At 44.2% G+C, this 25984-nt stretch overlaps 1 protein-coding gene across 2 annotated transcripts; it reads left to right on the plus strand.

The window, feature by feature from the left end:
• Positions 1 to 2886: 2886 nt before the first annotated feature.
• On the plus strand, positions 2887 to 23987 carry EIF2D (eukaryotic translation initiation factor 2D). 2 transcript variants are annotated; one of them, XM_030935225.1, is made up of 15 exons: positions 2887 to 3154; positions 4056 to 4246; positions 6278 to 6361; positions 7351 to 7441; positions 10183 to 10329; positions 12518 to 12771; positions 13269 to 13386; positions 15434 to 15479; positions 15907 to 16010; positions 16131 to 16280; positions 16646 to 16735; positions 18502 to 18597; positions 19860 to 19980; positions 21871 to 22045; positions 23784 to 23987. In XM_030935225.1, exons 1-15 carry the CDS (start codon positions 3099 to 3101, stop codon positions 23852 to 23854), a joined length of 1794 nt encoding a protein of 597 aa, XP_030791085.1. In that variant the 5' UTR covers positions 2887 to 3098; the 3' UTR covers positions 23855 to 23987. The 2 variants fall into 2 exon arrangements, with proteins under 2 accessions (XP_030791085.1, XP_010360801.1); XM_010362499.1 differs by having other exon boundaries at positions 10222 to 10329.
• The last annotated feature ends 1997 nt before the right edge of the window (positions 23988 to 25984 follow it).

Below are 25984 nucleotides of genomic sequence, written 5' to 3' on the forward strand. Positions count from 1 at the left end.
CCCATATCCCTGAATCATCTGTATATGGGTGAAGATATCATGACTCTTTCTGAGGCTGTGAACACACCTGTTCATCTGAAAAGCCATCCAGGTCCAGCAAAGAATTCTCAAACCATTGGTCACATTTGAAATATAGATGCCAATGATCCATATTTTCAGGGGATTTGAGTGTGGGCTTCAGTAGAAGGGAAGAGAAGGCTAGTGAAGGAGTAAATAGTAGGTAGCCATGGATGAATTATCAGTTTGGGTATCCTGTGGTCATATAGACTTTAAGAGGACATAAATACCACTTGTTTGTGAGCTCCTTGAGGGCAGAGTACTTGTGTCTAATTTGTCTTAAAAATCACAGAGCCTGACTAGAAAGCTTCCAGTAAAGTTTCAATGAATTAAACTAAATTTTCTCCATTAGGACTCACTGGGAAGGGAAGAAAAAGAAAGGCTAAGGAAAAGGGAATCTCTCATCTGGCTTACCCTTGCTTCCAAATACTTGGCACTCTTGTAAGGAATCCCATTTACAGCCAGTTTGCTGTCAAGTAAAATTAGTGAAAATGATCCTTTTTCTCAGTAAATGGCAGCTTTCTTGGTATAGTTGTCCTGTGCCTTGCTGCAACTTGGCAGCTCAGACCCACCAGTGGGGAACAGTCTGGGAGCCCTGTGGGGTGGCTCTGGAGCTGCTGATGGGAGGCTCAGGAATCAGGGCCTGCTGAAGTCAAGGTTCAGGCTGCTTTCCCTGCAATAGGATCAGCCAGCAGGGAGCAGGCAGGTCTGTGATGCAAGCAGAGAAGGTGGGATTCTGCCCACTGGAGAAGGGGGCTCTTGCCCTACACAGGAGGAGGCTGGATGCCATGGTGAAGAATCCTCTGGGGTCTTGGCTCCTACTTGTCCACCACTAATTAATTTTTAGGTTATAATTGATGTTTTCTTATCCAAGGACATCTGGTATACAAAAGTTCCCCTAGCTTAAAATGTTTAGTATTCCCTGAATAGCTTTCCTCTGTTCCCTAAGAAAGAGGCTTCCTCAGCAGCTGTGCTGCAAAAGACCCCAAATGTATTGCACATCCCAAGAAAGGCCAAATGGGAGGTCAAGGGTACAGGGGTCTGTTGTAGGCACTGTCCTCCTCCGGGCTCCTCTAACATTGGCCTGGTGGCTGGGATACTTCAGAGTAAAGGCCTAGTGGGTCACAGGTTTAGGAGGAATTGGGGCTGGTCCCTAGGCCACTATAGGTGCTGGGCAAACATTTCAGAAGGCCTAATGTTTGGAAAGCCAGTGTGGAATTCTCCTTTGTGCAACCATGTCACTGAATCAATTAGGATTTTTTTTTTATTGGTGAATGGACACTTGGAAGTTTTAATATGCAAAACATAATTTACTGTTATTACTTAAATTAATGTAATTTTAATAGGCAACTTAATTTACCAAGAGCCAGGATTTCAGGTGTTTAACTCCTTGTCTCCAGGGAACACAGTTGTCCCTTTGAGGAAAACCTAATTTCTCTTCGCTGCCTGTGTGACTTTGGGACAAATCTGGGACAACAGTGAATTCTCTATTACTGTTATTACCACCCATGTAAACTAAAAATCAGGGATGAGAAAAATCTTGCAGAAAATTCTAGCTGAGGCTTCCAGCTTATAGTACAATGAATAGACCTTAATCATAGAATGCCTTTTAGAAAAACATTTAGGTCCGACTTGGTGGTTCACACCTGTCCTGTAATCCCAGCACTTTGGGAGGCTGAGGCGGGCAGATCTCTTGACCTCAGGAGTTTGAGACCAGCCTGGGCAACAAGGTGAGACCCTGTCTCTACGAAAAATACAAAAATTAGCCGGGTGTGGTGGTGCCCGCCTGTAGTCCCGGCTAAAGTGGACGGATCGCTTGAACCCGGAGGTCCAGGCTGCACTGAGCTGAGATTGCGCCACTGCACTCCAGCCTGGGTGACAGCAAGACCCTGTCTCCAAATAAACAAAATAAAATAAAATAAAATAAAATAAAATAAAATAAAATAAAATAAAATAAAATAAAGAAAAATATTCAAAAGCCCCTCAAGGTTTTTTTGTTTGCTTTTTGGTACGGAGTCTCACTCTGTTGCCCAAGCTGGGGTGCAGTGGCACGATCTCGGCTCATTGCAACCTCCGCCTCCTGGGCTCAAGCGATCCTCCTGCCTCAGCCTCCCCACGCATGTGCCCACCACACCCGGCTGAATTTTTCTTTTCTTTTTTTTTTTTTTTGGAGACTGACTTTCACTCTTGTTGCCCAGGCTGGAGTGCAATGGCGCAATCTCGGCTCACCACAACCTCTGCCTCCCGGGTTCAAGCAATTCTCCTGCCTCAGCCTCCCGAGTAGCTGGGATTACAGGCATGCTCCACCATGCCCAGCTAATTTTGTATTTTTAGTAGAGACGGGGTTTCTCCATGTTGGTCAGGCTGGTCTGAACTCTCGACCTCCGGTGACCCGCCCACCTCGGCCTCCCAATTATTTTTCTTTTTTTCTTTTTTTGTATTATTTATAGAGATGTGGTTTCACCATGTTGCCCAGGCTGGTCTCGAACTTCAGGGCTCAAGCGATTCGCCCGCCTCGGTCCCAAAGTCTGGAATAACAGGCTTGAGTGTCCGGCCGAAGCCTGAACTCGTGTTTTTGAGTTCAATTATTTTTGCGGAATTGAATTGAACCGAACCGAATGGAATGGGAGCTTGCAGAGAGCTCTACTCAAAGCAGTTCCTAAGGTTGATGGGGTGGAAGAAAACAAACAGAACCGGTGTTGGCGTGGCCAAGTCGCTGCAGAGTGCCAAACCGGAGCTGCTCGCGCAGACGCAGAGCCAGGCCCGTGAGGGGATGGGACAGTGGGCAGGGGAGGGGCGTTCCCTGGGCCCTGCCCCTCCCTGCCCTGCTTTAGTTCCAGGCATCGCCACTGGGGGCGGCCGCGGCCTCCCCAGCGGCAACGGCCACGAAGCTGCGCGGCCCTGGTTTCCAGCCGGGCCCTTTTCGCGGCCGGGCCCCAGCATGGATACCCTCAGTGCTGTGGGCCTGGCAGCCGCTGCGCCCTCGCTTTCTTGACATTCCCTGACTTCTGTGCTCTCTTCCCCAGGCCACCCCAGCAGACATGTTTGCCAAGGCCTTTCGGGTCAAGTCCAACACGGCCATCAAGGGGTCGGACAGGTGAGGGAGGAAAGGGGTCTGCTCTGCCACCAGAACAACGAGACATCTCTTGGGCCCGCCTGGCCCATAGCCCTCGCTATTTTTGGCCGACATCCTCGGGTGGAGGCCGAGGGGGTATGCCAGGGAAGGGACCCCAGGAGGCAAGGGTGGGTTAGACACATTTTGAAGTGAGGATGGAGGGGGACCTGGCTGTCTTTTGGATAGTCTAGTGAATGTAAAACGTAGTTAAGTCAGCGTTTACTGACTGCACACTATTTAAGGTGTTGTGGAGAATGCAGAAATGAAGGAATACAGGATTCTTGCCCTCCAAAGAGATTAATACCCCTTGGAAGAGATCAGATGGGATACCAAGAATTAAAAGTATAAGAGAAAAAAATGACTAGTGATTACTTCTGGCAGGAGAGACAGCTGGAAACTGAGGTGGGAGGGAATAAGGCACATGTGATAAGAAATGTATCTGTTCAGACAGGGTCACAAATGGAGATTGTGTTTGAAATTTTGTAACCAATGCTTTATAGTTGTCTGTAGGTCTCATGGCATAGTTATTTAATCATAAACTGGCAGATTTGCGAAGCATATATGAGAAAGGAGTGGGCCCAAGGGCTAGGCATGAAGTCAGGAAGGCAGGGCTGTTTCCTGTGTCAGGCTAACTTGGATTGTGCACTGGGCCTGTTTCCCCACTCATAGAATGGAAAGGCATACCCCAGGAATGAGTGAAAATAGATGACAATGGATGAAAAAGAGTTTAGGATGTTTCGGAAGAGTGTGTGAGACTAGGACATCATAAACCAGGCAATCTTTTTTTTTGCCCTTGTGATTTTATAGTGAACACTTTTGAGTTCTTGATATTTATTAAAAGTCTGTACAGGCAGCATTCACAGTGCTGGTGTGCTTTCTACAGGAGAAAGCTTCGAGCTGATGTGACAACTGCTTTCCCCACCCTTGGAACTGATCAAGTCTCTGAGTTAGTACCTGGAAAGGAGGAACTCAACATTGTGAAGTTGTATGCTTACAAAGGGGATGCAGTGACTGTGTACGTGAGTGGTGGTAACCCCATCCTCTTTGAACTGGAGAAAAATCTGTATCCAACAGGTATGACAACAGGATGAAGATGGCCATTACCATTAGGTAGTTCTTGCCTAACATCTGCTTCTCTCTGTTTCTTCTATTAACCTGTCTCCCATAAAATAAGCAAGCACAAAATCTTCCAATACCATCCCCAAGGATCTTTGTGGACTTAGTGTTCCTAGAATTGAATCTTCCAATTCTAGGACGCAAAAGGTTTTCTCTTATGCAAAACCACTATAGGAAGGATTAAAAAAGGGCTAACACAGTAAGTAAGGGTGGTTGCAAAGGGAAGTTCTGAGATGAAGGAACAGTGGCTGAGAAGTTTACAGTGGGTTGACTAGGGATAGAGCAGAGGTCTTGAAAAGCATGGAATTTCAGGGCATGTCTCCATGAGACGGAGTCTTGCTCTGTCGCCCAGGCTGGAGTGCAGTGGCGTGATCTCGGCTCACTGCAAGCTCCGCCTCCTGGGTTCACACCATTCTCCTGCCTCAGCCTCCCGAGTAGCTGGGACTACAGGTGCCTGCCACCACGCCTGGCTAATTTTTTTGTATTTTTTAGTAGAGATGGGATTTCACTGTGTTAGCCAGGATGGTCTCGATCTCCTGACCTTGTGATCTGCCCGCCTTGGCCTCCCAAAGTGCTGGGATTACAGGCGTGAGCCACCGCACCCGGCCAAAAATATATATATTTTTTAGAGACAAGATCTTACTCTGTCACCCAGGCTGAAGGGCAGTGGTGTGATTGTAGCTAACTGTAACCTCAACCTCCTGTGCTCAAGGGATCCTCCTGTCTCAGCCTCCTGTGTAGCTGGGACTACAGGCATATGCCACCATGTCTGGCTACTTTGAAAATTTTTGGTGGAGACAGGGTTTCACTGTGTTGCTCGGGCTGATCTTGAACTCTTGAGCTCAAGTGATTTTCCTGCCTCAGTCTCCCAAAGTGTTGGGATTACAGGCGTGAGCAGGGTGCCCAGCTTAAAAAATGTTTCTTAAAACTGTCTGTAGCAGGATTTTCCTAAAATACTGAAAAGAGATACTGTAATAGGAATGAAGCTGGATTGATAAGCTACGTATCCAGCTGTTTTCATGATGTTCTTTAACCATATGTCTCACAGGGATTCTTTAAGGCTTTGAGTGGCCCTCTAGGAATCTTTGCCTTCTCTGTCACAAATCTCAGGGACTCAGTCTCCTTTTCTCTTTTCCATAGCTGCTGACACCTACTTTGTTTTTTTTTTTTTTTTTTTTTTGAGACGGAGTCTCGCTCTGTCACCCAGGCTGGAGTGCAGTGGCGCGATCTCGGCTCACTGCAAGCTCCGCTTCCCGGGTTCACGCCATTCTCCTGCCTCAGCCTCCTGAGTAGCTGGGACTACAGGCGCCCGCCACCGCGCCCGGCTAATTTTTTTGTATTTTTAGTAGAGACGGGGTTTCACTGTGGTCTCGATCTCCTGACCTTGTGATCCGCCCGCCTCAGCCTCCCAAAGTGCTGGGATTACAGGCGTGAGCCACCGCGCCCGGCCCCTACTTTGTAACTTAGGGCTTTTCATCCTCCAGGGTTGGCTGCAACAGTGTAATGCAATATCCATAGGCCACTCGTGCCCCTGATCTCACGTCCTTGCTGTACCTGGAGACAACCACAATGCTTTTTGACCTAGGGGTTTTTACTGCTAATCACTATGGAACCAGAGGGGATAAAAATGGTAAACATGGGAAAGTTCCCAGATTTTATACAGCTGGCTTCCTGTTCTTAGGCTTCTTGCTTCTGAAGCCATAAATAAAAGCTTCATTGGTTCTCTGCCCTCACTTTTTTGTCCACTGTGGCCATTTTCTGCTGCTGCAATCCAGGTGCCTCCAAATTTCAAGTGACACTCAGTTTCTTAGGTTTTTTCCTTCCTCAAAAATGAAACCTCTCTGGGCATCCCCTTACAACCTTCTCTTTAGCTTTGAGTTGAGTTTCTTTCCTGTATTCTAATTAAAGCGACCATAGTGTTAGGTTTTTCCATTTCTCTAAAAGATTGGCTTTTTGGTAATAGTGTTTTCTGGATGTCTTTTTGTACAGTGTACACGCTGTGGTCCTATCCTGATCTTCTGCCAACCTTTACAACATGGCCTCTGGTACTCGAGAAACTGGTAGGGGGAGCAGGTAAGAGGAGTTTCCTATATTCTGGCTATTGGCTGAAACCTACTTGGCAAAAGCCAACTGGTGTAATAAACTTACCCATTTCTTGTGTTTCTGTGGTTGAAAAATGGGATTTTTTCTCCTCTTCATTTTATGTTTCTCACTTGGCTGGTTCCACCAGATCTCTGGGCCTCCCTGGCCCTGTTGTAAGGCTTAAATAAGTGTTGTGAAAGTACTTTGTTAGCCACCATGTGCTATACTATAAATCAATAAGCTGAATTTAGGAAACTAGGACAAGACAGATCATGTTATAGGCTACTCAAACTTTTTTTTTTTTTTTGAGATGGAATCTCACTCTGTAGCCCAGGCTGGAGTGCAGTGGCATGATCTTGGCTCAGTACAACCTCTGCCTCCCAGGTTAAAGGGATTCTCCTGCCTCAGCCTCCTGAGTAACTGGGATTACAGGACTGTGCCACCACGCCTGGCTAATTTTTGTATTTTTAGTAGAGACAGGGTTTCACCATGTTGGCCAGGCTGGTCTCGAACTCCTGACCTCAAGTGATCTGCCCCCCCCCCCCCCCCTTGGCCTCCCAGAGTGCTGGGATTACAGGCGTGAGCCACTGCACCTAGCTAACAGTACCTCTTTTATGTCAGGAGACTGTTAGGAGCTGAGTCTGGAGAGGAAGTGAAGGTCCCCACTTCTGACTTAGAAACCACCATTTGAATAAAAATAAATATCCTGCTATTGGATGGGCGAAGGGGTCATCAAAGGTGTAAGCCACAGGCATAAGGCACTGCACCCAGCCAGGACACTCAAACTCTGTTTGACCTTTAACCCCCTGAGGGGAGAAGGTCTGATACTGAAGTTGCCATTTTTCATTTTTATTATGAATAACATAGTTGATACCTAATAACTATTTTTTCGTTGAGTGAGTCAGGAAATGATGAAGTAAAACACAGAGTTAGATGGAGGCCGAATGCAGGTTGTGATGTTTTTGTTTTGTTCATTGCAGATTTGATGCTGCCTGGACTAGTGATGTCCCCTGCTGGTCTGCCTCAGGTACAGAAGGGCGACCTCTGTGCCATTTCCTTGGTGGGGAACAGGTACTGTGCCAGGCAATTCTGCCTTTGGGGGGAAAACTTGTGTAAAAGAGAAGTTGGAGGGGAATAACAGCTTATAAAGCATATGAACAAAAGAGTGAAAGCAAAAATCGGTTTTGGAAGAAGCAGAGTGGGCCAGCAGGGGAATGGCAGCAAACCTATGGGGAGTCTATGCATCTCGGCAGAGTATATTTGCTGTTTGCTGTTGCTGCTCTGTTTTCTTTCAACTTAGCATTTTTATTTTATTTTATTTTATTTTATTTTATTTTATTTTATTTATTTTATTTTATTTTATTTTTTAGATTTACAGAAGAGTTGCAAAGATAGTAGAGTTCTGACATGCTCATTATCCAGCTTCCTCTAATGGTAGCCTCTTACATAACCACAACATAAATTATTACCACTAAGGAATTAACATTGGCAAAGTACTGCTAACTAAACTACAGACTTTATTCGTATTTTCTCAGTTTTTTCACTGATAGCTTCTTTCTCTTCACATATCCAGTGTAAAATACCAATTTGCATTTAGTCGTCGTGTCTTCTTAGTCTCCTTCTGTTTGTGACCTTTTTTGTTTTTTCGTTGTCTTTCATCAACCTCGTGCTTTTTCCCTATATCCATATCATTATCCTCATCTTTTAATTATTTTTGATAGCTTTATTGAGATACGGTTTACATACAGACAGGATCTCTGTTGCTCAGGCTGGTCTCAAACTGTTGGCTTCAAGCGATACTCTTGCCTTGGCCTCCCAATGAGTTGGGATCACAGGCATGAGCCACTGCATCTAGCCTCCACTGCTTCTTTTTAAAAATAAGAAGTAATTGTATGAACAACTGAAAAATTAAAAGCCCCCCTTACCCCACAGTCTTTTTCTCCTGGAAATAACCATTATCATTTTGATGTGTATCCTTCTTGTCGTTGTTCTACACATATATACATGTGCGTATAAAAATACCTGGCTTAGGATATGTGTGTTTAAAATTCAAACAAAATTATACTGTGTCTGTGTAATTTTTTCACTTAATATTGTGTGGACATTTTCTTTTTTTAATTTTTATTTTTAAACTGTTACATCTTAGTATTTAAATGTGGACATTTAAATACTAACTTAATAACACATTTAAATTTAACTGTGTGTTAAATAAGAACACACAGATCTGCCAGATCTTTTTACCTGTTGTGTGATGATGGAACAGGCCCCCTCCTGGTGGACATTGAGGTTGCCTCCAATTTGTCTCTATTACAAATGTTATCTTATTGATGCCTCTAGGGACACTGTTGCCAGTATTTTTCCAGAGTAGATACTAAAATGCAGAATTGTTAGGTTGAAGATCATGTGTATTTTCTGTTTTCCTACAAACAAGCTGTATCAGTTTTTACACCTACCTGCAGCATATATGGAACCTATTTCCCTATACTCTCGCCAATACTGGATATGATGGGTCATCTTCATTTGTGTTATCCTAGTGAGTGAAAAATTACATCTTACTATTTTTCTTTATGGATATGACCAAGATGGACTCATTATTTTGATAGAGTCTCTCTTTGAGAGAGAAGGAAAGAGCGATGGTAGGCACGATAGGTGTCAGTGTTCAAAGTTCTTATTTCTGCTACTCATATTCTTCTATTTTCCTTGAATGCTTTGGAACCAAGCACCTAAAAGCTTTTGTTTACCTGTAGCAGAAATTACAGTTGAAAAGAATGATGATGTTACCGTTTTTCTCCCCCAATATTCTATCTGAGATAGGAGGAAACTGTGTAAATGAATATTTGGCCTGTTCACTTTAGCCTTTAGAGTGTATATGGGGGTGGAGCTGTGGATGGTTTGTGGTGGGGGTAATGATATGAGGGGTTGTTAAAAATACAAGTCATGTTCAAGACTGGAGTTCTCAAGCCATTGACCTTTCAGGGGTAGATGAGAAAAACCTTTTAAAAACTGGGAAAGAAACCAGATTCAGATTTTGTGGAAGGAACTGACCTATAGGTACAGTTAGCAGAGCTGCCAGGCATAAAGTAAGTTCAAGTATTGGGAACTCTCATTTGGACCCTGGCTACCTTGCCAGGCTTATGTATTATTCCCCCACTATTATCCAGCTAGTCACCCATCCTTACAGGCAATATCTGATTGATCAATGCTTGAGTAACACTGGGCTAACAGATTTCTCATCTGGGCTTTGGAAGCTTGTGTAGTTACTATATATGTGGTTGTTTTTGATATCCTGGAAACATCCAGTTCTTAGATATGTAGTTACACTGAGCAACCCCTCTTATAAAGTTAACTCAGAAGGAACTTCTCTAGTTGGCCCCACTGTGTGTCTCTTCCCTCTTCCCTATGGCATCTCTCAGCCTCATTTATCATATATGAATTGCCTCCCCTTTAAACTTCCTTATGGGATGGCTATGACTTCTTTAAGGTAGAGGAGATAATTTATATTTTTGAAATTAATGAAAGGGAGCATTAAATGCCCTTCCAAGACATTTAATTCACAGCAGGATTAAATCACTACCTGGATTTAATTCACAGCAGGAATAAAACAAAGGCAGTGATAAAGTCAACAGAGGAGTTCCTAATATAGAAGTTTAATGTTTGGTCAAGGGATTTTTGAAAGTAATATTTATAGGTAATCTGAAGAAAACTGAGAGTGGACTGAGTTTGGTTCTGTGATACCAGACCTTCAAATTGGTAACCTTGGTATTTTTACCACATGTGTCAGAAGATGATCCTAACATGTGCCCTTCCCATAGGCTTTCCCTGACCCTGGTGTCTGGCTTCCTTCTTCTTAGAGCCCCTGTCGCCATTGGAGTCGCAGCCATGTCCACAGCTGAGATGCTCACTTCAGGCCTGAAGGGAAGGGGCTTCTCTGTGCTCCACACTTACCAGGACCACTTGTGGTGGGTACAGAGTTTCTTCTGTTTTACAGAGAACCGGGGCAGCTGGGGAGAGGATGGGGCCTGAGATTCAGGAGTGAGAGTGTTGGTCCTAGCCATGTCTTTAAGCAAGTTGTTAACCCCAGACTTTCATTTCCTTACCAAATATAAAGAAAATATTTTTTCCCCTGCTTGGACAAGTAATGAGAGAGAACTTTATTTTCTAAGTGAATTATAAATCTTAGACCCAAAAGAAGACCTTAGGGATCATCTGCTCTGCCTCTCAGTACAGTGATACTCACTTTTTTATAGCCCTGGTCAATCTGGCCCTAGCTGCCATGCACATTTTAGGTATCATGTGGCCCCATGATGAGTGCTTCTGAATCCAAATCATGGCGGGGTAGACCTTAGGTACCAGGATTATAACCTGATTACTTTTATGTTATTCAGATTTCACATTCCAGACTCCTCCTCCTCATGGAAGTAACGCATTCTGACTGTAAAGGTTGCATTCTTGAGACCCGTACCTGTTCGTTTTCTGGTTATTTTCTTTTCATTTTAGCAAAACAGTAAGCAGTGATTTTCTCAAAAAACACATTTAGCCAAGTATTGTGGCCTGTTGAGATAGATTCATTCTTATATTTTCTAGCCCAGTCTTGAAATTACTAATTTTTTTTTTTTTTTGAGATGGAGTCTTGCTCTGCTGCCCAGGCTGGAGTGCAGTGGCTTGATCTCAGCCCACTGCAAGCTCCGCCTCCCAGGTTCATGCCATTCTCCTGCCTCAGCCTCCCGAGTAGCTGGGACCGCAGCTGCCTGCTACCACGCCCGGCTAATTTTTTGTATTTTTAGTAGAGATGGGGTTTCACTGTGTTAGCCAGGATGGTCTCCATTTCCTGACCTCGTGATCCACCCGCCTCAGCCTCCCAAAGTGCTGGGATTACAGGCGTGAGCCACTGCACCTAGCCTTTTTTTTTTTTTTTTGAGATGGAGTTTTGCTCTTGTTGCCCAGGCTGGAGTGCAATGGCACAATCTCAGCTCACTGCAACCTCTGCCTCTCGGTTCAAGTGATTCTTCTACCTCAGCCTCCCGAGTAGCTGGGATTACAGGCATGTGCCCACAACAGCCAGCTAATTTTTTTGTTTTTAGCAGAGACAGGGTTTCACCATGTTGGCCAGGCTCATCTCGAACTCCTAACCTCACGTGATCCGCCCATCTAGGCCTCTCAAAGTGCCGAGATTACAGGCGTGAGCCACCACTCCCGGCCAGAGTTATTAATTTTACAAGTACTGTCCGAGCCCTCCTTTGCTGGAGGTACAACCTTGTTTTAGCCTGTTTTTAGGTATTTGAGGGCTGATGACTGATGTTCTCCTAGCACCTGTTGTTTAACTATCAGTCCAGGCAACAGCAATCAAGGTCAGGTTGTCTAAGTTATTTTAGCAGCAGCTGTTTTGGTTCTCTCCCTGCACCTTGAAAAAAATATTTATGGTATTTAGCTGATCAGAATAGCCTAAACATACCCTTTGGCTTTACTGTGAACAATACTGAGAAGCCTTGCCATAGCTATTAGTTAAAACTTAGTTTGATTTGCATAATGTTGGCTAAGATAAAGCTTTTTACTGCTCTGTGTGCTTTGCTATGTGGCATCTCCTTTTTTCCTGTCTTCCTAAGGCTTAGTGGCATAAAACCATGGCAATCTCTGCTTTCCACGTTAGACTGCATTTGATGTAACACAGAAGCCACTGATTTTGCAGGTCCAGGTGTTTGTGTTTTATTACATATGCTGAACCCTGGGTTTGCATTTCACCAAACAGATATTACAGATGCATTTGCGATCTTAATGTTCATATTTAATTCAAATTGGTTTTATTATTAACTCAGATGAAGGGAACATTTTTGGGAGTTTATCTTAAACTCCTTTTTCTTTAATCTTTCTCAGTCTTGGGATGTCTATTAATAGTATTATTCTTTTGGAATAGGGAGGAGACAAGATTTATTCTCCCCATTTCAGAGATGAGGAAACTGAGGCATGGAACTTTTGGGGGCCCAGAATTAAAAGTATGCTTGAGATGAGGGCACAGGCTCTCTGCCCCCTCCTGGCTACTCCTGCCTATTGGCTCTCTGCTGTCTCTGACCTCACTGCTGACTCTTCCATGGCCAGGGTTGGAGAGTATTGGGGCTGCTGCTTGATGTTTCTGACATGAGATTTTTCCAGGCGATCTGGAAACAAGTCCTCTCCACCTTCCATTGCTCCACTGGCCCTGGATTCAGCAGATCTCAGTGAAGAGAAGGGATCTGTCCAGGTGGACTCCACCCTGCAGGGAGACATGAGGCACATGATCCTGGAGGGGGAAGAGGAGAATGGGGAGGCTCACCAGGCATGTGAAGAGAAGTCTCTCTCAGAAGCCCCAGAAGACACCAGCACAGGGGGCCTGAACCAAGACTCCACAGATAGCAAAACGCTTCAAGGTATAACTCTAGGAGGAGAAGAGCCCATCTCCCCACCTCTCAATTTAGGAGACTGACGAGCTCCACTCCACTGCTGACTAGAATGGCCGTTAAGCTCCCAGGGGAGGAGGGGAAGGTCCTTATTTTCTGTGAGGGTGGCGCAGCAGCCCTTTCACATCTTGTTTTTGAGTCCTTTCCACATAAGTCATGTCTTCCTGGGTGCTAATCTGCCCTGGCATTTGCCTGTTTTCAGCTACAAAGCCCTCCAAGGTTTCTTCTGGCTCAACTTCTCTGGGTGAACACTCCTAGCTTGGTGGGACTTTGTGGCTTGACTCCTTCTCTGGGGTCAACCCTCTTAAAAGGCTCAGGGCTCAAGAGAGGCTGGGAGCTTTGGTACCTGGGAATAGGTTCCTTTCAGAGCCAAGGGGGCGAAGTAAGGATGAAGCTGGGGGTCGTTTTCTTGTACCAGGTGTTCTGTATCCCTCAGGAAGGATATGGCTCTTGTCTTTTCCCTGCAGAGCAAATGGATGAGCTGTTACAGCAATGCTTCTTGCATGCCTTGAAGTGCCGAGTCAAAAAGGCTGACCTCCCTTTACTCACCAGCACTTTCCTTGGCAGCCACATGTTCTCCTGCTGGTATGGAAGGCACTGATGTGGGCTGGAGGCCGGGGCCGGGATCTCACGTGTGCTCCTTGGTAGTAGGACAGAATGGGGACGAAGCAGGGACTGGTTGAGGGACATGCTTTGGAAAGAGTGGAGGGGAAGGCTTATCTGACAAATATATTACTTCCTGGGTTCTAAAAACTTAATTCTTAGCTTGCTGGGCTGTTAAAACAAAATCTTAAATTTTAGCCAATGAAAGGATATTGAGGACCGCAAAGTTAAAATTCCTGAGATTCTGTAAACACTGCCTCTGCCGTGGGGGTTCTGGGCAACCTCACAAATCGGGCAGCATGTCTTATGCAGGAAGTGTCCCAGGGCAGCCTCTTTGTCAGGAAGCTTCTTCTGGAACATTCAACCTCCTCACACTTCTGAAAAGTATGTGGGGGGGCCACATTAGGTTTTATTAGGAAGAAGAATTGGTGTGAACACCCCGTCCCGGCCCACCCCATCCAAAACACAAGTCACCAGGAGAGGTAGTATTGCATGTGGATAGAACCTGGATTTTGAAGATAGAGCCATCTGGGCTCAACTGCTAGGTCTCCAGGATGTTCGAGCAAGGTGCATTTTAGCTTGTTACTGGGCTTCTCTGGGTCCTAACTTCTAATAATCATGGGATTGCTGTAAAGATTACATAACCTGAAACATAATAAGCATTCAGTAAATACTATCATGTCAGGAGGTTTGCTTATTTATTTTTACCCTGAGATTGAATTTATTTATTTATTTATTTTTTGTTTTGAGACACAGTTTCACTCTTGTCACCCAGGCTGGAATGCAGTGGCGTAATGTCAGCTCACTGCAACCCCTGCCTCCCAGGTTCAAGAGATTCTCCTGCCTCAGCCTTCCTGAGTAGCTGGGATTACAGGCACATGCCACCATACCCAGCTAATTTTTGTATTTTTAGTATTGATGGGGTATCACCATGTTGCCCAGGCTGGTCTTGAACTCCTAACCTCAAGTGATCCACCTGCCTCAGGCTCCCAAAGTGCTGGGATTACAGGCGTGAGCCACTGTTGCTGGCCTGAATTTATTTCTTTTTGAGAATCTGGCTGTGATTTTTTTAAAAGGTGATTCTTAATGTAATGTCTTCCCATTTATACTTGGGCATCTTTAAGCTATCCTGTATAAGTGTGATGTCTGGAGTGTGTGGAGGGATACTTGGTAATCTGTCCTGACTTTCTTGGGTTGCAGATACATGGTAAAGGGGGCCCCTTCTCTGTAGGATAAGATCCTGGGGTGGATTCTAGAAGGACTCCTCAAGAATCCACTGCTACTGCATGTCATGTTTTGAGAGAAGATGTAAGTTCTGGGGAGAAGAAAAGATTATAGCTTTTATTGGGAATGTCCCCTCCAAAACTAACTGCTGTAGCGCAGGGGTCAGCACATTTTTCTGTAAAGGGCCAGATAGTAAATATGAGTATTTTCAGTTTTGCAGGTCATACCATCTCTGTTGCAACTACTTGATGCTGCCATTGTAGCACTAATGTGACCATAGACAGTAGATAATTAGTTGGCCAGACCTGACCCCAGGCTGCGGCTTGCTGGGCCCGACTCCAGGCCTGGCTGCCCACAGTGTGAGTTTGCTGTTGCAACTTTGGAGGCCACAGAAGGTTGTCTGGTGTGGGAGGAATCTAAGGTTGTATCCAATGCAGTAGCCACTGGCCACATGTCACTATTTTCAGCTTAAATTAATTTAAAGTAAATAAAATTTAAAATTCAGTTCCCTTGGTCATAGTCACACTTCAAGTGCTTACTACCCACATGTGGCTAATGGCTGCCCTGTTAGACAACACAGAGAACATTCCACGTCTGTGAAAAGTTCTGTTGAACAGCACTGATTTAGAATGTCCCATAGTCTGTGCCCCTCTCGGATGTCACCCCTGGGCAGACAGTTTTGGCACAGTGGCGTCTCTCTGAAGGTGGGGGAGGAAGGCTGAGGAAAAAGGCCCTCCTCTCAGTGTCAGGCAGGTCCCAGCATGACTGCTTGTTAGCTTAACTTGCCTTTTCCATCTGCCATCAGCCCCGAAGGACAACAACTGGACATAAGGAAGTCAAGCTACAAAAAGGTAAGCAAGGATCTTCTTTGCAGATCCCATGCAGAGAGTTTTGTAGGGGCACATATGACGTAAGCCAGATGGACACTGGGGAAGCCTTGTGTACCAGGCTCAGGCTAGAATTAAGCTTTTTGACTCTAAGTATAAGGGGGAAGAAAGAAACTCTCTCTGGGCTGAAGCAGTTGGTGGCACCCACTCTCCTTTCCCCTTTGATCCCTTTATATCTGATTAGAGTTCTGAACGGCCTCACTAATTAGTCTCTAGCAGCTTCTTGCTCCCTGACCCTCAGGTTGGGGGCCTCCCAGTTCCTGGTTGGTGAAGGCAGGGGCTGTCTCATATCCCTGCACAGTCCCTGCCTAGCTCACTCTGGCACATCCTGGGTGCTCAGTATGTGTGTGGAATCAATGAAGTCCCCTACCACTGGCCCTCTCTCCCTTAGCTCTCTAAGTTCCTGCAGCAAATGCAGCAGGAGCAGATTATACAGGTGAAGGAGCTGAGCAAAGGGGTGGAGAGCATTGTGGCTGTGGACTGGAAACACCCGAGGTGAGTGCAGGGGGCCTGTCACTGTAGCCCAGCTGGCCCCAGGGCACCTGGGCCACGGACTGGGGATTGCTGAGATGCTAGTATAAAATGTGTTTTTTCTTTCCTTCTGCTGGGTTTTAGGATTACATCTTTCGTCATACCCGAGCCCTCCCCGACCTCCCAGACTATCCAGGAGGGTAGCAGGGAACAGCCCTATCACCCTCCAGATATAAAACCCCTCTACTGTGTCCCAGCCAGCATGACCCTGCTCTTCCAGGAGTCTGGCCACAAGTGAGTTTTTGGAGAGCAGCCCTTCTCTGCCTGCTTGGTGTTCTGGCCTACAGTTCCTCTCAACCTGAGTAGTGCTCTTTTGCAACTGGCAAAACCTGCTCTGCCCCTGTTCCCTTCTCCAAAATCCAGCTTCCAGCCTCCTTCCCTGGGCAAGTTCCTCTGGACTAAATGAACGAGTAGGTCTTAACCTTTTCTGCCTGTAATTTTCTTCACATGGTCATGCTCACTTCAGTCAGGAAAAGGGAAGAAACTAGAGGCCAAAAGCTAAGGAAAGTCCCCTGCTCAGCAGGGGGTGAGTCTGGGCATCTACATTTTGTCTCATGGCACAGCACGAACTAACCCCTGGGTCACTTCTCCTCATCTAGGAAGGGGAGCTTTCTGGAGGGCAGTGAGGTCCGAACGATCATCATTAACTACGCCAAGAAAAATGACCTGGTTGATGCAGACAACAAAAAGTGAGTGCATGAGAAGCACTAGATCTGTCTTATTGGGTCTTTGTCTTTAGCAGACATAGACACATTTGGGGAGGGAGAATAGAAAACCATAGCATCTTGGAGGTAATTAAGACCAGTGGTTTCCAAACCATGGGCTGTGGACACTCAGAGTTATTGTCTGGGGTGTTCAGATCCATGTATACTATCAACATTGACTACAGACTAGGTAAATATTCTCTCACAAATACCCATGAATCATCTTTAATTGGCTATTGTGAGGAATAAAATGTAAGCTTACAAAGAATTTACTGAAGTCATAGCATTTGGTATTTATTTTTATTGATATTTGTACATACTTATGGGGTGCATGTGGTATTTTGTTACATGCACAGAATGTATAATAATCAAGACAGGGTATTTGGGGTATCATCACCTTGAGTATTTACCATTTCTATGTGCTGAGAACATTTTAAGTCCTCTCTTCTAGCTATTTTGACATACACAATACATTGTTAACTACTCTGCTCTCACCTTACTCTGCTCTCAAAGATTAAACTTATTTCTTCTATCTAACTGTATGTTTGTACCAATTATAGTATTATTTTCTTAAAAGGGGATACAGATGGTAAACTACCAGATGAAGAGAGTTCCATTGATTGTTTTTTACTTTAATGGCCAGACACTGTGCTGGTGTCTGTAATCCCAACATTTTTGTAGGTCAAGGTGGGAGGATCACTTGAGGCCAGGGGTTTGAGACCCACCTGAGCAGCATGATGAAACTCTGTCTCTACAAAAAATACAAAAATTAGCTGGGCCTGGTAGGGCGTGCCTGTAGTCTTAGCCACTTGGGAGGCTGAGGTGGGAGGATTGCTTGAGCCTAAGAGGTTGCAGCTGCAGTGAGCAATGATCATGCCACTGCACTGCAGCCTGGGTGACGTAGTGAAACCACATCTCAAAAAAAATTTTTTTTTCACTTTAAAAAAATCATCATGATAAAAAGTTGAGACATACCAGCTTAATCTAATACCTTCATTTTATTTTATGTTTTATATTTTTATTTTTGAGATGGAGTTTTGCTCTTGTTGCCCAGACTGGGGTGCAGTGGTACAATCTCTGCTCACTGCAACCTCTGCCTCCCAGGTTCAAGCGATTCTTCTGCCTCAGCCTCCCAAGTAGCTGGGATTACAGAGATGTGCCACCACGCCCGGCTAATTTTTGTATTTGTAGTAGAGACGGGGTTTCACCATGTTGGCCAGGTTGGTCTCGAACTCCTGACCTCAAGTGATCCACTCGTTAGGCCTCCCAAAGTGCTGGGATTACAGGTATGAGCCACCGTGCCCAGCCTAATTTTTGTATTTTTAGTAGAGACGGGATTTTACCATGTTGGCCAGGTTGGTCTTGAACTTCTGACCTCAGGTGATCCTCCCTCCTCAGCCTCCCACTGCACCTGGCCAACACCTTCATTTTAAAGATCCCCACTTCTTTCTTTCTTCCTCACTAGCCAGTTGTGATGCTAAGCTTAGAAAGCTTTGTTCACATGCTTAGTAGCTAAGGCTCCTGATCTTCAAATTTATCCCATCTCACTTTCCCTTCCACCTCCTGCTTTTCCTAGGAAAGCATATGTGTACCTCCCACCCCTAAGGTATGTTGCCTTTTGGACTGTGGGCCCATAATTGATTCATATCCTGAATGTCTATAAAGGCCATATGAGAGATGAATCCTGAGTTAGCCTTCAGGTCAGAAGGGACAAGTCTAGGATTTCTTCATTACCTCTTCTTTGCCTTTAGTCTTGTGAAATTGGATCCCATCCTATGTGACTGCATCTTAGAGAAAAATGAACAGCATACAGTCATGAAGCTTCCATGGGACAGTCTTCTGACCAGGTAACGGGCATTGGCAGTCCCTCTCCAACTTTTCTATCCCCTCCCCTTAATATCGATCACACTGAACTTTAATACTGTCACTATCTTAGCCTTTGATTTTCTTTCTGTAATTCAAACCAAGTCAGTCTACATAAACACAGGCTTGAGGAACTCTGATTTGGGGGATCTTTGGAACAATTTGAGCCAATATGACATAGAAGAACTTGAAAGGGAGAACAAAAAGGAACACTAATTAAAAATAAGAACTTCAGGCAGGCCTAGTGGTGCATGCCTGTAGTCCCAGCGCTTTGGGAGGCGAAGGCAATAGGATTGCTTGGGCCCAGGAAGTGGAGGCTGCATTGAGCCATGTTCCCATCACTGCACCCCAGCCTGGGTGACAAGATGAGACCCTGTCTCAAAAAAAGAACTTACTCTGTTAAAGTGAGGGCATTTAAAAAAATAAGAAAAAATAAGAACTTCAATAAGATAGATGCAGAAGCAAAAAAAGGCTGGGGAAAAGTGTCTTAAAGTCTTTAAAGGAAAAATTTTTAATATTCCTTGTTTTCCACGTAACTGAAAATAGTTTATTATCAGGAGTCAGCAAACTACAGCCCATGGGTCAAATCTAGCCTGCCACCTGTTTTTGTAAATAAAGTTTTATTGGAACACAACCATATCCATTTATGTGTTGTCTGTGCGCTGGTTTTGTGCTCTAATGGCAGAACTGAGTAGTTGTAAGAGACCAGGTGACCGGCAAAAAACTGAAAATACTTACTGTCTAGCCCTTTATAGAAAAAGTTTATTGATCCTGATATATGTGATAGCAAGAGAAAACTTGGTTAGATAAAAGGTAGAAACTCCTTGTGGTAAAAGTGGTCTATAAAACATGTCAGAAATGTGAAGCAGCACTCGCAGGCAATAGGCTGCGTAAGGCACATTTTTGAGACAGGTAGTAGCCTCCACAAGGCAGACAGGGCAGATTCTCAAAAGGCCAGGTCAGTGGACCATTTCCAGGGGCTCAAGTCACTGATGTTCCCATGTTTGAATCAGTGGGTGTCAACCTTGGCTGTACTTTAGGGAGCTTTAAAAATACGTAGCCCTGAAATGAGATACAGATTTCATTGATCTGGCTGCAGCTCCCTAGGGATTTGAATAATTCTAATATGCAACCAAGGTTGTGAACCTTCAATTTTAGCCTACACCTAACTGCCTGCTGGTAGTGGGGTATGAGGAAATGGTTCCTGTTGGTTTTATCAGTTTGTAACTCATAACTTCTGTTTCAGGTGTTTGGAAAAATTACAGCCTGCCTATCAAGTGACCTTTCCCGGACAAGAGCCCATTGTGAAGAAAGGGAAAATCTGTCCAATTGACATCACCCTAGCACAAAGAGCTTCCAATAAAAAGGTAATTTACAAAGTTCAAGGATGGTGATGTAATGTTCTTGCCAAGTTCTAGTCTCCCTAATGTGATTGGAGGTTTTAGATTGGCCTCAAACACATCAAAGATTTTTTATGAAACACCCGTGTTTATGTGCCTGGGCTGGGCTCTGTATGAAATAGGTAAAGCTGACCCCGCTCACTCTAGGATTTTGTTCTAGGAAACTTGCTAGAGCCTGGTTCCAAAAGTAAACGAGATTTTATTTTTATTTTTTTCTTAGAACTATGTTACGGGCATTCAGCTCCCACATACTCTTTCACCTCTTAGGCCTTGCTCAATGAAAATAACTTGTAAAACACTTGCTGAAGGAACTGAGTGTGTTTAGCTTGGTAACACAAAGTTGGAGGGAACCAATGACATCTCTCCTCAAATATGTGCAGAGCTGTCCCCTGGCAAAGTAGTGCACTTATTCTATATGCCTTGAAAAGACAGAAATAGGTTATTGGGTGGAAATTCCAAGAAAACTCAGTTGAGTTCAAAATAAAGAACTTTGTAGTAGTGTACAGTTATGAGCATGGGCTTTGGATAGGACTGGGTTCAAATGCAGCCATTGCCTCACTGCCTGATCTTGAGCATGTTACTTCATCTCTTTTTGTCTCAGTTTTACTCTGTGAAAAATGGGGATAATACCTCGCTGGTAAGGCATTTTGAGGATCAAATGAAGGAGTATACATGGCTGAAGCACTTAGAATGTACTTGGCATATAAATACTTGTTTCTCAATAATTGAGAACCAGTAATGATAACCTTTATAATAATTAGTAATAGTCACTATTTATTGAGTTTAATGATGTGCCAGACACCAAACTAATTTTCATATATATAGTTTATTTAAACACTAATTTTCTGTTAATAATGACAAATAGAATTGTCCAAAATTGAAATTGGTGCTTCATAAAATAGTGAATTTTTTTGGAGAGTCTGCAAGCAAAGATTAGGTGCACTTGTTGGGGGAGGATGTAGTTGGGGGGTCATGCATCAGGTGGGCAGTTGGAAGAGATATGTCCTCTAACGTCTTACTGATTCTAAGATTTTCTGGGTCTGAAGCCCATTGACAAGCATAAGGCTAGTTGGAGCTTTTATAGTCTTTATTGATAGCAGTCATCCCCCACACACCCCCTGATAGTAATACACTTTACCATCTGTAGTTATGAATGAGAAAGAATTTGTTTTAAAGCAACAAGAGGGAGAATTGTGATATTTTAAAAGCACTACTATTTTTCTTTTTTATCTCAAAGTCACATACTTGTCATTTGTGAAGTTGAGTAACAGAAAAATGCATGTGTTGTTGACTAGATTATTGATATTAAGGAACTATTGTTTGTTAATTTATTTTTAGATGTGATGATGGTTTTGTTTTTATGTTTAAATGAGTCTTGTCTTTTGGAGATACATACTGAAATATTTATAGATGAAATGATCTGATGTCTGGGGAGTTTTGCTTTAAAGTAATAGAGGAGTGGGGAGTAGACAGGGATACAGATGAATCAAGCTTGGCCATGAGTTGATAATCGTTGAAACTGGTGATAGGTACATGTGGGTTTATATACTATTCTGCTTTCATTTATGTTTTAAATTCTCCAAATAAAAAAATCTTTGAAAAAAAAGGTAGACATTCTATGTGATACAGAGAGTGTCTCTCCCTCTAAATATATAACACATATATTGGATGGGGTAAAGAGAATCAATTTAGAAGCACAAAAATAAGTTATTTGGATTAAAAAATTACTAGGGTTATAGGAATGGTGAACCATCACAGAACACAGGGGCTGAGGAGGCTGCTGAGGCTCCGGAAGACCCTCTGGAGGGAAGGGAATGCAGTCACCACTGTCAGTCTCTGTCCCCACTGTCCCCCCAGGTGACCGTGGTCCGGAACTTGGAGGCCTATGGTCTGGACCCATACTCAGTGGCTGCCATCCTTCAGCAGCGATGCCAGGCTAGCACCACCGTCACTCCTGCCCCTGGGGCCAAGGACAGCCTTCAGGTGCAAATCCAGGGAAACCAGGTCCACCACCTCGGCTGGCTATTGCTTGGTGAGCATCCCCTCTGAAGAGTGGAGGCATTGGTCTAGCTCAGCAAAGACCTTCCTGCCAACTCAACTTGCGTAATACACATACACACTCTTTCTCTCTCCATTTAGATTTTAGCGGCTAGCAAGAAGATAGAACCAATGTTTGAATCAGATCCTTTGGCTCCTTTCAAATTCAGTGTTTTCTCTTCCACCATTAGGGTAGTTTTCTTCCTGGTTGGTCCCTTTTTATAAAACATTCGGCGAGCACCCAAACTTTTGTGCTAGGTCCATTGTTGGGGTTTTTGCAGGCATCTCTCTTAATCATAATGATGCCGCAGAGCTGTTACCTGTTTTGCAGATGAGGAAACTGAGGCCCAGAGAGGTTCCGTGCCTTGCCCTGAGATGATCTGACTCTTGAGTGATAGAGCTGGGCACGGAGCTTTTTTAGACTCCAGAGTCTTAAGTTTTTTTTCTTTTTGAGACGGAATCTCGCTGTGTCACCCAGGCTGGAGTGCAGTGGCACAATCTTGGCTCACTGCACTCACTGCAGCCTCTGCCTTCGGGGTTCCAGTGATTCCCCTGCCTCAGCCTCCCAAGTAGCTGGGATTATAGGTGCATGCTACCACGGCCAGCTAATTTTTTGTATTTTTAATAGATACTGGGTTTCACCATGTTGGCTAGGCCAGTCTTGAACTCTTGACCTCAGGTGATCCACCTGCCTCAGCTTCCCAAAGTGCTGGGATTATAGGCGTGAGCCACCACGCCTGGCTTAAAGCCTAAGTTCTTTCTACTAACTCTGGGTAGCCCAGCCTCCAGTTTGTCCTCACTTCAAACCAGCCTTCACATCTCTGCCTGAGTCAGCTTTCTTAAACAAATATGATCACATCACTCCCTTCTAAAAAACTTTGTATGCCTCTTCAATGCCTTCAGAATTAACTCCTAAGCTCAATAAACAAGACCTTCACAGCCTGACCCTGGCCTTACCCTAGCCTTCCCTGCAGGCTCTCTCTGGCAGCTCCTATACCCACGTTGCAGGCAGCAGCCGTCCTGGTCTCCTTGCAGTTCCCCAGATTCTCCTTGCATGTTCACCCACATGTGCTTCCACCTGGGCTATCCCCTTGCCTAGGATGCCCTCCCACACCTAAGCCCACCTGACCTCAGAGGCTCACTGGCCCAGCCCAGGTGTCCTGAGAGACCTGTCCCTAAATTAGCATTTTAAACATTGCTAATGTAGCATTTTCCAATTGTGTTTATATTTCTGGTTAATGTCTGCAGCTTGGCTAATTTTTTCTAATGTCTGAACCTCCTGCCAGACTGAGCTGCATGAGCCAGAAGCCTTGCCTTTTTCATCCTCAGGACCTGGCATATATTAAGTGCTCATTTAGGCAAATGTATTCCATGGCCTATGGCATGTTACTTCTAGACGTGTTAACTTCTAGAATTGAGCCCCTTTATGTGAAGAACCCCATAGGAGGTACTGAGAAGAAATGTTATGAGGAAGAGAGGGGAGCACAGACTGAACAGACACATTCTCTGTCGTGAAAAAATTTTAAATGCCTGAAATACACCCATAAAGTAGTTCTTAGTGTGAAAATTTCAGAAGTATACACATCAGCCTTGAGGTGTAGGCGTAAGTGATCAGTCCCGAAGTTGAGTTTGAGCTGGGTAGAATGGCATTGTGAGACAACGGGGACTGGTGGAGGGCCGGCTGGGGAGCAAGGTCATGCTCCGCTGAGGAGTGTGTGCTTTTTGGATTGTAGAAGAGTATCAGCTCCCTCGAAAACACATCCAAGGTCTAGAAAAGGCCCCCAAACCTGGCAAGAAGAAGTGACAGACTCTTTTGTCTCACGTGGTGGATCCGTTGGAAATCCAAGCTCTGGGCTGGTAATTTTTATAAGCATTTTCAGCTTTTGCAAATACAAAATATAATTCTTTACAAAAATAAATTTTTATTCTAATCTAAATATGACTTCCCTCTGTTTCCTCCATTTAGCTGAAATGTTGTACTAATTTTTGAAGTCGGGAGTATTCTAAATGGACAGAAGAGGCCATGGTGGCTGCCTTTCTGCCCACATGGTTTCAATGATTTCATTCCTTCCCTGCTTTCCAGGCAGGCCAACCCATTCAGAGTTCTGGCAGGTGGGGCCTTCCTTTTTAAACTCCTACCAAATATCCTACTGCCTAATTAACTTCCTAGCCCCAAAATAGTTCCTTCTCATCTCAAAGGGTTAGTCACATAGAAAACAGAACCCAGCTATTCTTTGTCATCAATCAAAGCAACAGAAGAAAGAATTGACCCTAAATTGCAGCAGAATTTAGGCTAGATAGAAATCAGAAACAGTACAGGCATATCAGGACATGGGTTTCTATAGGACAGTGATTCTTCCCCAACTTTAGGACACTGCCATTAACTGGTAAATTTGTGATATAACTCTAGATGACAGCTTTGTTACAGTGAAGAGTCTTATCCAACACATGCCCTCTTCAGCTCCAACTTCTTAACGTGGAGGTCATGGAAGGGGTCTTTAATAGGTCTTTAGAGGATCCATGAACTCCCTGAAATGGTGCACAGATTTTGTACGATCATTTTCCTGAGACAGGGACCATGCTTTTGTCAAATTCCCAAAGGGATCACTTGAGGCCAAAAAGGTATAGAACCACTGCGCTGGTCCCTGCTCAGTTTATGGAATCATTTCTCTGACCAGATCTCTGCTTGTACAATAGGAGGGAGAACTGGGCTAAATTCCTTGAGTTCTTGGGTCTTACCATTAAGAGACAGTTGCACTTCAGTTTACTTCTTTCTCTCCTCGGTTTTTCTCCAATTAAGGAGGCTTAAAAGTATCCACAGTATCCACAAATTGCCCATTTGAGGCTTGAAAAGGAAAAAAGGAATGGGTTTGAAAATGTGTGTGTGACGCCTCCTACCGTCTGTTATCAGGCCCTATAAATAGGCCTTTATGCTCATAAGTAAACTCCTTAATTTCACTAATCCTATCTCTACCGGCATGAGCATATGAAACTAGGAAAGGGATTTCCAGAAATTGAGCCTAAACAGGACCCTGTTAAAGCCTTTGGCCTGCCAGAGTCTGATTGAGGGATTATGATCTGTATAGTAGTAATGAACTATGGTCCTTATGGGAATACAAGTAAAATATAGCACTGTGCAAAGTTCTTTTGCAAACTTGATTTGTTTTGCACGATCTTGGAGGGAGCGGAGGCTAAGAAAGGTCATGTCCTGCCTTGTTGATCTCTGCTGAAGACACAAAGCCAGTAAGTGGTAGGGCTGGGTCTAAAATGAACATCTATCCTTGATTGTGGTTTGACCCACAGTTCTGCCATGACCCAGTGCTGTCCAGACCTGTGCATTGAGTGTTTTTCCAGTAATGGTGACACATTTGCACTGAGTCATCTTCCCTCTTCCCCTGTGAATAGCATAGGGACATGTTCAAAGGCAGAGTAGAGTCAGACTCTGTAACAGGTTCTTTTTCCTATGTGCTAAGTCAAATAATCTGTATCAATGTCAAACATACAACTTTGAATTTATTAACCCTATGCCATAACCATATGAGTTTCAGTGAAAAGCAGAAACTGCTTCATTTTTAGACTTTGGCAAAATCGTTGAAAGATACATTTCTTGGAGGTCTAGGTGAACAGAAATGTTACAAATGTGCCCCATTCTTGGGCAATTTTAAGGATGCTTGTTGGACATTCATTCATTCTTTGGGCCCTATTTATTGCATTCTATGTGATCAATACTGGAAGGCAGGCAAGAATTTCTTTGTAATAACTTTAGTGTGGTTATTTCCATAATTACTGAGATGTTCCTTTGATGAAGGTCAGAGAACTCAAGTGAAAGGACTGTTTTGGTCATTTCATCTAGCCCCCTTCCTCCAGGTGAAGTGATCTTAAACCTTTACAGATCTATTCGTTTTCGACCTTATTTTAAAATAATTCCAGAAGT

Source organism: Rhinopithecus roxellana, chromosome 8, assembly GCF_007565055.1.
Source record: "Rhinopithecus roxellana isolate Shanxi Qingling chromosome 8, ASM756505v1, whole genome shotgun sequence".
NCBI lineage: Eukaryota > Metazoa > Chordata > Mammalia > Primates > Cercopithecidae > Rhinopithecus > Rhinopithecus roxellana.